This window comes from Neolamprologus brichardi, chromosome 12 (assembly GCF_056152115.1).
Source record: "Neolamprologus brichardi isolate AB-2024 chromosome 12, ASM5615211v1, whole genome shotgun sequence".
Taxonomy (NCBI): Eukaryota; Metazoa; Chordata; class Actinopteri; order Cichliformes; family Cichlidae; genus Neolamprologus; species Neolamprologus brichardi.
The window spans coordinates 3,946,297-3,962,091 of NC_142115.1; the positions used below are offsets into that span (position 1 = coordinate 3,946,297).

Here is a 15,795-nt window from a genome sequence, read left to right on the forward strand (position 1 = left end):
TGCAACGTGGGGATGCCGTCCAGCCCCATGCACGGGGCGATCCGCGGTAGCTCGTTAACGGAGATTTGCCGTGTTGTGGCGTTAACGTCATTTCAGATTAACGCTGACAGCACTAGTGGGAACACAACGAATATGACTGCACATTTACTCCGACATCATCCTAGTGCAAAGACAAGTGGAAGCAGACAAAAACAACAAGCACGCATGCTACAAACTTTACCCGAGTCATTTAGACAGCCGTTAGCACATGATTCTCCTTATGGGGACCTGATATGTTTAATATGCTGCTGAGAATATAGCCCAGAAGAAGCGTATAGTATAGCTTTTATTTTGGAAAGAGACATTTCTCTGTAATAAACTCTCTTTTCCAAAGATGAGTGATTTCTCCATCAGATAGATTTATTTTTTTTATTACTTTGTTGTTTCAGCAACATTAAATTTAAAAACTGTACTTTTGAGTGAAAATATATATTTATAATTTTAATAAATGACAAATTAAAAAGGCATGAACATTTTTTTTGAATCGAAAAAATATCAAACCGTGAATTTTGTGTATCGTTGCACCCCTAGAATTTAGGTACCATTTACTGCTATAAAACCATAAGTCAGAATAAATGGGACTTGGCAATGGAACATTCAATAATACAGCACACAGAAAAGTTCAAGAGAACAATTGGCAGGGCACAAACGGCATCCTCTTGTTCTACGTAGGGCTCAGTGGGTGTGGTGCAGAGGTGGTAATCAAAGTCTCTCGGCATTGACCTTTCCTATTTGATCTCTTCTTTGTGCGTTTCATAACTGGCAGTCACTGGGGCTGTTTAATGTCTCAGCAGTATTAGGTTTCACAGCTTTGCATGTCTATGGCAGCAATTCATTTTACTGTAATGTCCTATTTCTTTGAAAGAGATTTCCTCATGAATGCAGAGGCGCTTTGGTCCACTGGAAATGCAAGTGCTTTTCAACAGGTAAATAAAGATGAATTTCCCAGTTGTGTATACAGTTATAGAGTACGTATAGCTCTAAAGCATGAGTTGAATTTGTGTCTCCCTACTTTAAACTGCGTCAGAGGCTTCACCTCTATTTGCACACTGCTCATTCTCCTATGCTTCTTTTGTATTCTCCGTCTTTATGTTATATTGCATGGGTTTCAATCAAACAGGAAATGGTAACAAACACACTAAAATCAAACTCTGCTGAGCAACACCATATGAAAAACTTTCCAAGCACCACACGGCGACACAGTTTCTCATTGTTACCCTCATTTGCCTGTTAAACACAGACCGAGCCCAACAGAAACCAGTTCCTACAAAGCTCACGCCCTCTCTTACCCTCTTCTGAGGATCTTTGCTGATGTAATGACGGTCCTCTGCCTCAGTGAGGGAAACAGGGTCAGGTGACCTCTCGGCTGAAAACCTATTGAACATACATCACACAAGACAAAAGCCATGCATGACAGTGGAACACAGAACAAAAAGCAAAGCACATGGACAGTATGAGCAGCTCTTACCTCTTGGTTAGGTCAAGGGGCAAGGGACGGGGCTTCAGTGCTGGTTTAAGGACAGGGCTCTGAGTCGGTGTTGTATCCTCTGTCAGCTGCTTGATGAGCTGTTTAACGCCAACTGCTGGTTCACCTTCAGGGGTTGGCTGCAATGGAGAACGAAGATCTGAACCATGGCCGGCGGCAGCTACCCCAGGAGAAGACGGCAAATCGAGCAAAAGACTTATTCGCGACTTGACGCTAACCCTGCGCTTGTCTTCATCGGTCTCTTTTGCAGCCATTTCTTCTTTGTTTTTGTTGCTTTGGTCTGAGAGGATAGGATTGCAGACATCATCAGTACTTTGTGGTAGTCCTTTTCCCTCTGGAGTGTTGTCTACTGTATTTGCTTCAGGAAATTTCCGGTGCAGTGAAAGACCAATAGACCCAAATTTGGAAGTGAGATCAGCTGAAAGGGGTCGTCTCCCAGCCGAGCGAGGAGCAGGAACCGGGCTCTCCGTCTTCGTTGCACTGCCGGGGAAAATGGCTGATACAGGTCTGGGCTTGGAGCCTCTGGGATGTGGTCGCAGAGGCACAGATGTTTCAGGCTGAGCCTTTTCTTTTCCTTCATTTTCTTGCCCTGCGTCAAGAAGAAAGCCCATGGACTTTGCTCTAGTAAGGGAGGTTCCAACTTTACCTTGTGCATTGTGGCCTTTTTCGTCTTCTTTTTTAGTGGTTCCAGACCACTCTGCTGCTGGTAGTTTTTTAAAGCTTGATGTTGAGGGTTTCTGCCTCTGTGCTGGCACAGGAGGAGGGGTGGGTCTGCTAGGGCCTCCAGTGTCATGCGGAGGAGCTGGTTTAAATGGTTGGGCTACTAGCTTTGTTGTCTGTCCAGTGTTCAACTTAGCGGGGGATCGAAAGGAGGTAGAGGCAGGACGGTTGGGGTTGGTTAAAAGTGGTCTGGGTTTGCTGCTGGAAACCGGCTGCTGTGGTTTTGGATTGCTTGGAAGCTCTGGTTTGTATCCAACAAGGCGAGTGGACTCAGGTCGGGGTTTAGTTTGAGGCTTTGGGGCAAGTATGGGCTTAATTGTAGGATTTTTCTCCACAGAAAAAGGTTTGGGAGTAAGTCGCGGCTTGGCGCTTGGGGCAGGCTTGTTTGGTTCAGCTGCGATGAGCTGCGGCTGACCGACAGACGGGATGTCAATGAGGCTCTTATTGCTGGAGTCTGTCAGGGGAGTCAGGAGATGTCGTCCTCCTGCCACTGTCCTTCCTACCTCCGTAGTCTGAACCTCCACCTGAGCAGCCATCCTGTTGAACAACACCTTTCGTTAAGCATAAAGATAAAATAACCCATCAGAGAAAATAAAAACTAATATTACTTACTGAGATCCTCAACAAAAAAAGTACCTGCACAAAATCTAAAAATGTAAGGATTTAAACAATCCCCTAATCTAGCCGTTACTGTAAACTTGGGAGTGCCTGATATTACATCACAAGTTTATTGTTCAAAAGTCTTGAGCCATCTTTATTTAAATTTTTCTATAAAAACAATTGAAGTCATTTATTGAAATGTAAAAACACCAACAACAAAAAAACACAGGCAGAAGTCTCTCAAGCTTTCTTGTAATTTCTTATAAATCTTCAGAAACAGTTCTCCAGGTTTCTTGAAGGACATTCAAAGCTCGTCTTTGGATTTCGGCTGCATTTTGTTCTGTTCTCCATCGAGAGGATTTGACACTGCTTCAATAATGTTGAAGTCTGGGCTCTGGGGAGGCCAATGCATGACTGATAGAAAAACCCAAAGTAGAACACTATCCATGTAAGGTGTAAGCGCAGAAGCGGTGTGTTTGGGATCACAATCATGCTGAAAATCAGGTTTGTTCCCAAGTTGTCTGACATGTGAAGACACAAAACTGGTTCATATGAGTTACAGGCAGCTTTTGTTACTCTTATTGAGGAAATCATTCTTTGGAAAATACAAAGCACTAGACTGAAAATTAGTGAAAAAGCAGCCAAAGTCCAAAGAACAACTTTGAAATACCTTCAACAAAAACTACTGCTTTAAAAACAATAATAAAAAAAAAAAGTCTAACTCATTGCAAGCAAAATCTAAAGAACTGATGAGTGGCTCAAGACTTTTGCACAGTAATGTATATTATTTTTCCAAAGGTTATTGATTGTTAGGTTAAAGCAGGACATATTTAGTGCTAAAAAAGAGCGGACACCAATAAAAGGTAAGTGTTTGTCTTGTACATTTACATGACACAGGTCATTTAATAATGGCGTAGCACACAGCAGCACAGGTGGGACTAATAACATCAACTCTGATTATGATGCATTGAACATTCACGCTTACACGAGCCCAAAAGCAATGTTACTGAGCCTGGGCTTTTTCTGCAGTGACATATGAAAATGCCTGACGTGAAAAAAGCAGCAGCCGTGTCAGAGAAAAGTTACAACATATTTCCAATGGCTATTTAAATGTGTTTTATTGTATTTTAAGACACATTAAACATTAGTTTATCTACTTAATGTTTTGATTTAAATGTTTTAATGTTACTTGTACTTAAAACCTGTAACCTGCACAATTGTTGCCTTTGTTTGACCTGTTGGTCGACTCTAACAACTGACATTAACATTATCTCCTTGGCTGTCGTTATCAGTGCAATCAAACTAGCTTGTAAAATGTGTGTGACTAAGTTGAGATACTGGTGTAGTGGTGATCAGGACTGCATACTTTTCACGTGGCAACTGACACAAGGAGGAACCGGAAAACTGTACAATGTCATTGTTTTATGCTTCAGGTTTTAACACATTCACATCATTCTTCGACAGTAAATGGGAGATTCCAGTGCAAACTCACACCAGACCACCATCCATCAAACATTCAGCTCCACCCCTAATGAACTTCTGCATGTCTATTTTAAAATGCTTTTTCAGTCAAAAAGAGGTTTAGTGATAAATTTGAGATGACTAAAGATCAACTTACTAATCTCTGACACAGTATGCTGGTAAGCAGCTTTATCTGTTGTTATAAAGCGATAATGAAGATAGAAAAGAACACAAAGGCCCTTTAAGAAACTCCTTCTCCACATCTGATAATGCTTTCCATGTGTTGTGCTGAGTTACTCTGCTATGCAGAAACTGGATTTTCTTTTTATATAAATAATGGCACGCTTGATCAAAATCCTGAATATAATATCCTACCTGACCAGATGTCAACCGTCTGCTGTAGAGCTCGAGCTTCTCTTGTAACCGAGTCGTGATGTCATATCACACGGGAGGAAGGAGTCGAAGGAGCCTAAGAGATGCACACTTTGCGTCATCAAAGCAGACAGGCTGTTCACAAGTTAAGACTGTCGTGCTGAAGGCTACAGTAGAGAAATCACAGCAGGGATACAACAGGGCGGTCCAAATGCGTTGCTGTGGTGTTCTCACGCCTTCAAAAAGCAGCAAATAGATGATATGTTTTCACTGACAGACTTCAGTAAACACAGGCACACCCATATATATTTAGTGCTAGTGGCCTAAGTCCAGACATATAACAACCTGCACAACAAAAGTCATCAACTCTGCTCTCGTATATGCTTGTTATTTCCCGTTCTTATATTTGCATTATGTCCTCGATCAGTACAAGCACGCCATCGCCAACGCAGTCCTCACACTACTGCATCTAAATGCCTTCAATCAGCAAATGTTGGAAGTATAAACATTGCTGTTTGGTGTCCTTTTCTGTGCCAGTCACGTCTTTACATGATCGCCCCTGTCGTTGTGCGTCCCAAATACTCAGTGGGCAAGTCCATGATTCATAAAAGAAAAAGAAAAAACAATATACAAACATAAAAACTGGACAGACAAGGAAGCAGAGCCACGAAGGCTTGCGCTTGACTAACAGAGACTGTTGAAAATGCTGAAAATGTGCACTTTAGATAGTGGCAGGAAACACCTTTGCTGAGATGGAATGCCAAACATCCACTGTGATGGTGGGACGAGCAGCACAGCGGGGATTAAGGAGCCGTCTGCCTTATATAGGTTTAGACACACCACTGAGTATCCTACGCCCGACTCATTACTGCAAGCTTCACATGACAACTGAAAAGAGCATTTCTTCAAGCCGAAGATGTTAAATAGTCAACTTTGAAGAGATCCTGCGAATGTTAGAGACATATTTCAGAGTATACGTGCAGTACAGTAGGGCACAGGGTATGGAGGCATGTTGTTTTGTTTTAACCCTGACTCACTTACTGTCTTTAACTTTTTAAAGACAATGAGTCAATAACCCGGCTAAGCCAGTTATACAGAGGAAATTTCCTTACGCAGACAAAAGAACAACTAAAAGAAGATGAGCATTACCGCAATTTAGTTCTCACCTATGGTAAAGTCACATAAAATATACATCACAATCCTCAGGCTTTCACTGGACTTTAACAGTGAAATATGCGATACTGTTCTCTAAGAAAACTTTAGACTGAGTTTAGCCTGGCTGTAATATTTTGCTGTATTATTATGGACATAATGTAGTAGGCTCAGTGTTTTAAGTGATCTTGACATTTAAAAGCAACTTACAACAGTGAAGCAGGTAACCACAGTTTTATATCACAGTAAACCATAACCCAGATTTAAGGTGGACCTACTGGATGCTACAGAAAACCAAGCATCCCAACCACTTACACACACACACACACACACACACACACACACACACACACACACAATGATACAACTAAATCTAAACAACAATGCTAATAAACGAGTTTTCTAAGTTTGGTAGTTTTCCATCTCAGCAACAAGTGTTAATGCTTCCTCATGTCGTGTCTGCTCACCTAAATTACCTCGACAGTGCCCGGTCCAGTTTAGCGACAGATAAGAGTTGGCTTGCTCCCAACAGCAGGGAGGCACATTTAACGTACAGAAGGAGAACGGAAAAAAACAGAAGTGTGCAGACGCATTGAACGAGCGTGTTGCATTCAGCTGTTTGGGAATTCCCACAGACTTCAAACAAGAGGGAAGACAAACGTTTAAGCAGCTCGCTGGCTAGCAACAGTAAGCTAACAACTCAAGAAGCTGGACTCACAAAATGGAAACACAGTCTGAACCTGTGTTTCGCTGCCTGTTTGATCCCAACTGCAGACAACTTACCAAACCATAAAGTCAGCTTTCCCTCCACGCTTGTCGAAACAACTTCTAACACAGTGTATCCCGCCAACTTAAGGGAAAAATTACGAGTCGTGACAGTTGGTTAGCAGAGCAGCTAACTTAGCTGGTTTACTTAGCTAGCCAACTGGCTGGTTGGCTATCCCGTCTCAGGTTGCAGTATTGTTGACAGGGATAGACTAGACAGGCAACTAGCCGCCTGAGTACTTTCAGCACCATCCAGCTCCACATAGCACTTCCGGCTATTGCTTTCAAAATAAAGTGCAACTAAAACATAAAATAGGATTTTGCTACATAAACTTGTGTCGTTCTAGTAAGAGATAATGACAGTTTGTGCATACAGTATACAAACACTAAGGAATCATTTTTGCTACACACACACACACACACACATATATATTTATTACTTCAACTTCCGGGATGAATGTGGATAACTTAACGTCCTTTAACTGGATACGAACCTGAGTATAGGATATGCTCGGGCAAATATTATTCCATCCCAACTTTATGGCATTATTGTACCCATTCCCATGTTTAAAAGCACAAACCATCAGTTTGTTTGTTTGTTTTTTAAAGGCTGACTGGCTATTTTGTTTGAATGGCGACACCTATTTGAATAAAGAAATCTGCATAATTCATGAACTTCAGATGCATTAATTTGATCTCAGACTACATTCTTAACCAAGCTTTGACTGCAGTCAGTATACAAAAACAGTGTCTGAAATAACTTAAATTTTATTACACAGATCAGGTGGACTAAGACTGCCCTCTTGTGGAGAAAAAAGGTGCTGCGTTAATAAGATCGTGTGAACTGACCTAATTTGATAGTCACCTTCAGAGTTTCACTTTGCCAGACATGGGTAAAGAAGTGTAGCAAACAACCAGTTCTTTGATTGTGCATCTTTTTTATTATTATTTGCAACAGACTAGTTATGCTTACCAGTCTATAAACTTGCACAAAATTAAAGGTGAATTAAAGAACCCTCGAAAAAAAAAAAAAAATCAAATCCACTTGTTCTCATTTCACCAGCACTCATTAAGCCAGTAATTCTCTAACTTCACACATTTCCAACACTGAAATAAAAGTTGGGGAAATAATGTTAAAAGTGAGTAAACATCCTACAACAGAAGATGAAATTAAGAAGAAACTGAATGACAAGAAAAGTGCTATTCATGTTTATCCAGGCAGAATATATCAAGAGTCCTGTTGAACCTACAGAACTAATATCTTTTACACAATACTGTGTTTTCACTTCCTGACATTAGAACTTAATGTGTAGGCATAATGTTGGCATTACCAAATACTAGGGCTTTGACTCTGGCAATCCAACAAATCTATACATATGAAGAGCTAGCCCAAGACTGACCTGTGATAAACACTGAAAGATTTACTCATTTGCTGCCTTCTGTATTGAAGTTCCAGACTGATAATGTGTAGGTGCTGAGTATCCTGGAAAGTTTTAAAGGTGTAACGTACCTGCAGCTGGCTGACTGCTATTCTAGTATGAAGCACCCTCAAATTACCCTGTCTATATTAGTAATGGGTCTAATGGCTTGCACATGCATGCATCTTGGGTACACGTTGCACTCTTAGCACCGCATGTGTGAACACACATACTCAGGCAGCCAACTTGTGATTGGATCACCAAAAACATGTTAATGCCATGAACAAGGACAAAGACGCAACACTATGGGGCAGTTTCCTACAATAGACCCCATGATGCACTCAAGTACATGGAACTTACATAAGCCTGAAGCATGTGTAATACTTAGAATGTTAACTGAAATGGACTCATAAGGCTTTCATTGTGACACGAGCATGATGGTGCAAAGCTTTGGCCTTGTTGTACAACAGAAATGCAAGTTAAACTGATGGAAAGACAAACAGCTCGAACAGGTGATGAAGCCAGTGGAACAATGTTTGAAGCAGCATGAACTCAAATCCTTTTCCATAGCTTATAGTTCCAGAAAGATCTGCGTGAAACTGAAAACACAAGCAGTGGGGGAGAAACAATATGATTAAATGGACTTCAGTGTTGTCTACTTTGTGTGAACCATGGATGTGCTGAACAGAAGCTTCTGCTTTTTCTTCTTCTTTTTTCCTCCTTTTTCATCTGAAAGAGAAAAAGTCCCAGACGGGAGTGAGCGTGTGATCGTCTCTGAACAAACAATGAGTCTAGTCAGAAATATCAGGCTTCGGCTAAGCAGATGTGAGGGATCAGAGGTTCCTGACCTGGTTCAACAACAGGTTGTGGAGAAGAAACTGGACCACTGTCCAACTGCATAAGTGCCTTCCCTAAAGCCTGACTGAAGGAGTTCTGAAAGTTGGGCACTGGGACACGGTCTGAGCCGTCGCTCTCGCCGTCGCTGTCCGCTGCTGGGGGAGCGAGCAGCTTATCTGCATGGTACAAGGCACAACATTGAGTTCAGGAAGCCTCTGGGAGTTGCAGTTCCAAAAACGGGTTTTACCAGAAATGCACAATAACACACAAAGCTCTGCTTATTTTCACCCACTCGGTACGTGCAATTTGTAACAACTGATATAACCACATCGACAGGAAGCACAAACATAGAAATGATGAGGCTGGGGTTTTATTCTGAGCCAAGGTTCAATATATCAGAATTTTACTCCTATGAAAAATTGGGTTTAAATAAAGTAGCAAAAACTGTGTGACTCTTTGTAAGCGGATGTAGGCAGACAAACCCTTTGATGACAACATGGGTATATTATCTGTCTCTTTGCTCAAGTATTATCAGTTTATAAAGCAGACTTAAACTGCTCCCCATAAATACAAGCTTACTGCTGTAGCTACTATCACGAGCCAACCAGGCACCTCTAATCAATTTCATTTTAACAGGAGTTGGCATTTTAACTGTGAGATTTCACATTATTCACATTTACAGCTTAACTGTAACAAACAAGGCACCATAACATCTACACTCTTGCATTACCTTTCTTTGGAGTGATCCTGGGCCCAGCATCAGCTCTTGCTTTCCCATCTCTTAGCATCTACACAGGAAACAGTCTTATTAAAGCACTGCTGAGCTATGCCAACCGCTTAAGTCACAAAGAGTACTGTTCCCACACACACCTGTGCAAAGGACATGCAGTGGGACTCATCCTCCACACTACCCACGACAGGTGACGGCGTATTCAGACTTGGGAATTTCATTCCATCTGAATTGACAGACGTTTAAAAAAAGAAAAGAAAAAAAAAAAATTATGTGTGTCATGGCGTTTATCACCAAAAGCCACACAGGCAGCTGACAGGAGGAAACTCTTATCAAAAAATGGCAGATGGGAGGGGTGATCTTACCAGAGGAAGGGCTGCTGCTGAGGGGCGAAGGAGGCGCAAAGGTGAAGTCAGGCTGGATCGGGGGGCTGCTGTTGTGAGGTGGAGAGCCGAATGCTGGGAAATGCTGAAGGTTCTCCAGCCCAATATGCACCTCAGGATCTGGGGAATGAAAATGCAAGTACTATGGACCTCAATTTCAAAATATGAGGTATATAAAAGGTGTCATTTTCAGGTATACTTACATTTACCCTGCTTCTTGTTCTCCTCAATCTCAATTCGCTTCTCTCTGCGTTTCTCATCTCTCGCCTTCTTCTGCCTCAGGCGTTTTCTTTTCTCCAAGTCATCTAAAGGTTTAAAGGACAATTTATTTCATCTGAGAAACCTTTACAGTAAAACCCTTAAAAAAAGTTTTAAGTGTTCTAACCTGCAAACATGTCCAGAGTTTCCTGGGACAGGACTGGTGGTTGCAGTGCTAGCTCACAGATGCTGAACTCGCACGTGAGTGGCAGATGAGCCAGATAGCGATGCCTGCGGCGGATCTCCTGCAAGAAGGAAAGGGGGATAAATAAACTAGATGTGCTGACTTAAATTAAAACTACATTAAACAACAACGTCACAGTCTTTAGTTTCTTTGTTTGCTGACCTCTGTGACTGTCTGCCCCACTATCTCCACCACTGTGGCGGTGATGGATTCAGGACTGGCCTCCAAGCTGCCGTATTCACGTAGCAGGCAGCGCACGTTCACGGGATGCAGGAACATCTGCTGGCAGTCGTCAGCTTGATGGAGAAAAATGGAAAGCAGGAAAAAAATAGGGATGAGGAAATTTTACATATTACGGCAGGAATTTTATCCTGGGTAGACGGGTGGAGCAGAGGATCACCAACCTTGGTAGAAATAGTAATAAGGTCCGGGCACCACACTGGCTGAGGGCCGGCCTGACTCTGCCTGGATGGCCGGGCTCTCCTCTTCGAGCTGGAGCTCTGAGGTGGAATCCCCTGTAGCTGCAGGAGGCTCCTCCAGCACACTCTCTAGAATGGCTTCGGGAAAGCCTGGCAGCTCTGCATCAGCATCTTCCGGAAACTCTGCCACCTCGTCATCAAATGCTGAGGCGTACTGCAGCACGGGCTAAAGATGAAACAAGACAGAGGCGATAAAAAAACCATAACCAGGAGCACGCAAATAGGATACATTTGATCCCATCACTGGAGATAGAACAATGAGAAAAAGGGTAAAGAAGGTTTAGACTCACCTTGGCACTGCTGATGTTAGTCACCCCTTCTTCCACAGGAGAAGAAGGTTCTTTCATAGTCAGAGAGGACAAGTCGAGGCTGTCTGCATTCTCCTTCTGCTGCTCCAGAAGCTTTTCCTCTTGCTCCTAATCACAAACACATACAGATAAAGACATCATCAGTTAACTGCTTATTTGGCTTCCTTAGACAAAACAAACAAAAAAAAAAACACCCAAGAGAAAATGGATTTAGCGACATAGCAAAAAAACTTTTATTCATACAAATTAAATGCGCTTATTTCACTTTATTTTGTCTATTGCATTATTTATGTCTTAGTTGCCAAAGATGTGCACGTAGCTTTACCTGTAAAAGACAAAGGGCGCTCTGGATGAAGCACCCTTGAGCGTCCTCTTCCTGGCTAAGCTGAGCCTGAAGAATTCCCTTCTCCTCTGCCACCAGGTTCAGGACCTGTGCCGGGGAGGTCAGCAGCAGCTTGGAATATGGACTCAAACATACATCTATAAAATAAATGTGAACAGAGAAACTTAAATGAAGTCTTATATGAATTTAAAAGTGAAAAATGATCTTGTCGGTAAAACTGGCACAGACTTGCCTCCAAAACGAACAGGCTCCTCCACCTTCACCCACTGAGAGCTAGGCAGGGCCACCAGAGCCCCCTTCTCTCTTCGCATCAAGCGCATGGTGATCTTGTCACCAGCCACATACTGTCTGGTCTCCATAGCAACCACACTGCAACAACACAAGCAAGTGGTTAAAAACCAAACAAACCGAAAAACGGAAAAAAAAAGTAACTCGTCTTCTCCTTTAGACAGATAGCAATGTTTTGCTTCCTTCTTATTTACCTCTTCAGGTCAGCTGTGTGCACTGCCTCATAGCAGATGGGGCACTTGGACCAGCTCTTGTCACTAAGAGACAGGTAGTGCAGCATGCACGGCCAGCAGAAGATGTGTCCACACCGGGTGATGCGGGCTGCCACAGGAGGGTACAGGCAGATGGGGCACGATGGCACCTCGTGGCTATAGATGCGCTGCAGAATGAGCAGAAATGGTTTGTCAAGACACATGTTTTCATTTGATTAAATATAGGTAGTTAAGTAAACACTTCCCCGTCAAAACGCGGAGGATAACTCACCACTTGTTGCACACAGTCCCAGTTGACCAGAGTGTCTGGATCAGTGAAGTGAGCCTTGTAATCCTGGTCATCAGTCACCACAAACTGACAACTGCAACACACACAAAGGTGAGACGAATCCCAAACATCGAGTCTCTGCATTCAGAATCATTTTCGTTTGGGAGGCCGCTTACTTGGCCTGCAGAAAAAGCTCCTTGTTGAAGGGCTTGTGCTTGTGGCCCCATTTGTTTCGACGGCCCCAACAGGAGTGGCCTCCGTCTCCGACGCCACCGTTACCTCCACGGGGTTCAAAAGTGAAGTTCAGCAGGTGGTTCAGGCTTATTTTTTTCGGTCCTGCCAACTGAGCCGGGCTGAACTCGGCCCGGCGCGTCTCTGCTACCTGGTGACACGAGGATTGATCGCAATTGACCAAATGAATGTCAACAAGCAACTGCTGAAATTTTCTCATCGCTAAATGAGGGCAGTACAACATCAGCCTTTGGAAACACGCACCTCCTCACGTCGTCCTCCACCTGTAACTCCATACTGTCGTCCTCCACCTCTCTGAGGGGGTCTCTTGTCAAAATTCTTGCTTTTCTGTGAATTGGTGCGGCGAGGGCCGGGGAAACTGTCGGCTTTAGGAAAGGAGGGCTCACGCTTGCGGCTGTAACGCTTGGAGCCGCCATTATTTTTACCTTCTGAAATCAAAAAAAAAAAAAAAGCCTTAGGGGGGAAACATTTATAAACATCACAATTCAAGCTGATTTGTAATGTGAAAGACCCCATGTCTAAAAACAGTAGATTAAGTCTCCTGTAATTGGGTCTGTAGGTAAAAACTAAGCCTTTTGCACATTTCCACCCCATATAAAGAAAGTGCAAATACAGTTTCTTACAGAGCTCAATGGTGTTTGTTTAGGGCACATCTTAATTCGTGTGTTTTGGATTTTCAGTGCATTTTTTTCAGGATTTAGCAAACAAAATACCAGTTTTCATGCATCTGAAAACACGCGCGTTTTGTGAAAACTATACAACTAAATATTTATTTACGTACATTAGTAGCTTTTGATTGGTAGCGGAAATGTGTCATCATGTCATAAAAAATAAGTAAAACAATGCTGGATGGAAATATCGGGTACTTTTGTGACAGCTGGTGGGTCAAATGTTTTGACAGCTACGTCAGGTCCTTAGCCATACAAGGTAAACAACCTCTGCAGTACGGCTAGGCCCCAACAGGCCACAGGGCAATGGGTGTTTAGCTACAAGAGCACACAATGTGTTTGGCAACCTCATGTGATATTTATGCCGTTTCCTGATATGTGTTCACCTGTTTTGGGTTTAGTTTCGCCCGGTGCCGGGCCTGTGGAGCTGGAACGGGGCGGAACCTTGGTGCTGCTGCTGCTGTTGGGGTTTTTCTCCATGTTTGTCTCCGTGCAGTGAGCGGTGTTGAGGCCGAGCTCCGGGCAGAGAGCCGCCGAGCTCTCTAGCATAAAACGGAAAAACGGAGAAGGAAAGCGGGCTGCAGTGAGTGCGGGTCAGGCGACGAAGGCCCTGATTCATTTCTGTCAAACGCGGAGACCCCATCACGGCGACATCTTGACCATAAAACAAACCCGAGAAAAAAATAAGAGACACGGTTTCGGCGTCTCAAATTATCGGAGCAGTTGGAAGTGAGGACGAAAAATCGTCACGCGGGGCCAAGACCCCCCGAATTTAGGATTTTTACTCGCTAAGGGAAACAATATGCCCTTAACAAGGCGATAAATGTTTTCCAAAAGCTGGAAAACCTAAAAATTCCGAGATTTTAGCCAAAAAAATATATCCTGCAAAACGAGCTTGCACTAATGGCGACGGGTCGCCAGACAGGAACCTGAGAGACCCGGATGTTTCTTGTACTGCCTGCCGATTTGTTTAGTAGTGATGTGTCGGTCGCGAACGAAACGGCTCTTTGAGCCACCTCTTTGAAGTGAACGACTAGACCCGGATCCTTATTGAGAGCCATGTTTTTTTTTTTTTCTTTTTCTCACCCTCTCTCTTGCCCTTTTTTCCGCTTCACTCCGCACGCGAGGCTTGTGCTTTGCGCTGGGAAGAGGGGTGGTAGTTGCACTAGCAGTAGCACAGGAACAGAGCCAGAGAGAAAGAGAGCCAGGGACAACAACGTCACATTAGAAAGGTATAATAATCATCCACAACTATTTTCATTTGCAGATGATAAAGGTTTCAGAAAGTTTATTCATGCAGGTCCATATGACAGAGAATGTGCATCTTCTTTTTGTTTTTATATTTTAATTTATATTTAATTGTGTTGTGGTTTGCAGTGTTTTTAAATAAATTTGTTTAAAAGGAAAAAGCTGAAAATTTAAATAGTTAAAAGTTAAAAATTTGAATAGTTGGGTTTTGTATTATATGATTTATTTATTACATTTTATGTGGAGTGAATAAATAAAATTATATTTACGGTGGCCCCTAGAGCCAAAGCACATACAAACTCCAAAACACGTACAAACTCCAAAACACGTACAAACTCTGAAGCACGTGCAAACTCCAAAGCACGTACAAACCCCGAAGCACGTACAAACTCCAAAACACGTACAAAACACAACAGAAGTGCTCCAGGATGCTAGGCGCAGTGTTGAGTTTTTGTTACCTAGTGGCTACACAAGCCAGGAAGTACCAACGACCGGATTTGGTGTGTGGTAGTAACAGGTAAATTAACTTTTTTTTTAAATTATTTGAATATATATGAGTGCTTGTGTATAAATATACAAACAATACCCATATGCTTTCAATTGTGTAATTTAAGTGATCTAGGTAGCTCTGTTTTGGAAATTCAGTTAACGCTAGAAATGTGTTTTGGAGTTTGTACTTGCTTTGGAGTTTGCACGTGCTTTGTCTCTAGGGGCCACCGTATATATTTATAAATAAACATATATAAATAAAACCACAGGGGTTTTTTTTACATTAGTAATTCCTTTTGTGAATAATTTTATATTATTGTTAATAATAAATTAATTAAAGCAACAAAACAACCTGAAGAGCTGGTTGGGAGCCAAAAGATCCGGATCTTTGTAGTGAGTCGAGCCGAAAGAGCCGGTTCTCTAAAAAGAGCCGGAAATCCCATCATCGGTTAGTAAAGAGGCCCGTGCGAGGGATCATGGGAGACGTAGTAATAACGTCCATGTCAGATTAGGATTAGTTTATTGGATTTGGGGTGATAAAATAAGTTTAGTATACTTTTGTTTTCTTCATACTTCGTGTTTTTTTAATTGTTTGTTTGTTTTGGGTTCTTATTTTTTTAATGGAGTCAGCTGGAGTAGCTGAGCCAGATAGCGTAAATAATTGGTGTTACCTTTATACTGGGCCTTGGTGCAGACCCTCAATTTAACTAGGGCCTCAAACTAGCCATAGCCTTTGTTTCTGCCCCTCTCCAAAAAAGTTAAATTTTAAAATGAAGACACACTCACCAAGTAAAATAAACCAGAACCCAAAAACATTACCCAAATGCCTGTCTGA

The 15,795-nt window shown here is 42.5% G+C and overlaps 2 protein-coding genes across 3 annotated transcripts in view; both read right to left on the minus strand.

Annotated features, from left to right (window-relative positions):
* si:ch73-138n13.1 (uncharacterized) overlaps positions 1 to 6,846 on the minus strand; it is a 31,287-nt gene extending 24,441 nt beyond the window's left edge. Inside the window, exons 1-4 of one of the 2 annotated variants that reach the window (XM_087848899.1) lie at positions 6,614 to 6,846; positions 4,682 to 4,775; positions 1,508 to 2,782; positions 1,329 to 1,413 (exon numbers count right to left, since the gene is read on the minus strand). In XM_087848899.1, coding sequence (XP_087705025.1) covers positions 1,329 to 1,413; positions 1,508 to 2,781 — 1,359 coding nt within the window. In that variant the 5' untranslated portion in view covers position 2,782; positions 4,682 to 4,775; positions 6,614 to 6,846. Of the gene's footprint in view, positions 1 to 1,328; positions 1,414 to 1,507; positions 2,783 to 4,681; positions 4,776 to 6,297; positions 6,466 to 6,613 lie in introns of those variants that run through there. The other variant, XM_087848900.1, reaches the window with a different exon arrangement.
* A 667-nt stretch (positions 6,847 to 7,513) lies between these two features.
* On the minus strand, positions 7,514 to 14,166 carry rnf10 (ring finger protein 10). The gene is made up of 17 exons (XM_006805425.2): positions 13,610 to 14,166; positions 12,799 to 12,983; positions 12,480 to 12,685; positions 12,307 to 12,397; positions 12,018 to 12,202; positions 11,768 to 11,904; positions 11,518 to 11,672; positions 11,175 to 11,300; positions 10,810 to 11,050; positions 10,568 to 10,701; positions 10,349 to 10,466; positions 10,167 to 10,268; positions 9,946 to 10,083; positions 9,721 to 9,806; positions 9,581 to 9,638; positions 8,862 to 9,026; positions 7,514 to 8,742 (listed from the first exon to the last, which is right to left on the minus strand). The coding sequence occupies exons 1-17, from the start codon at positions 13,770 to 13,772 to the stop codon at positions 8,669 to 8,671; spliced, it is 2,364 nt and encodes a 787-aa protein (XP_006805488.2). The 5' UTR covers positions 13,773 to 14,166; the 3' UTR covers positions 7,514 to 8,668.
* Positions 14,167 to 15,795: the final 1,629 nt, after the last annotated feature.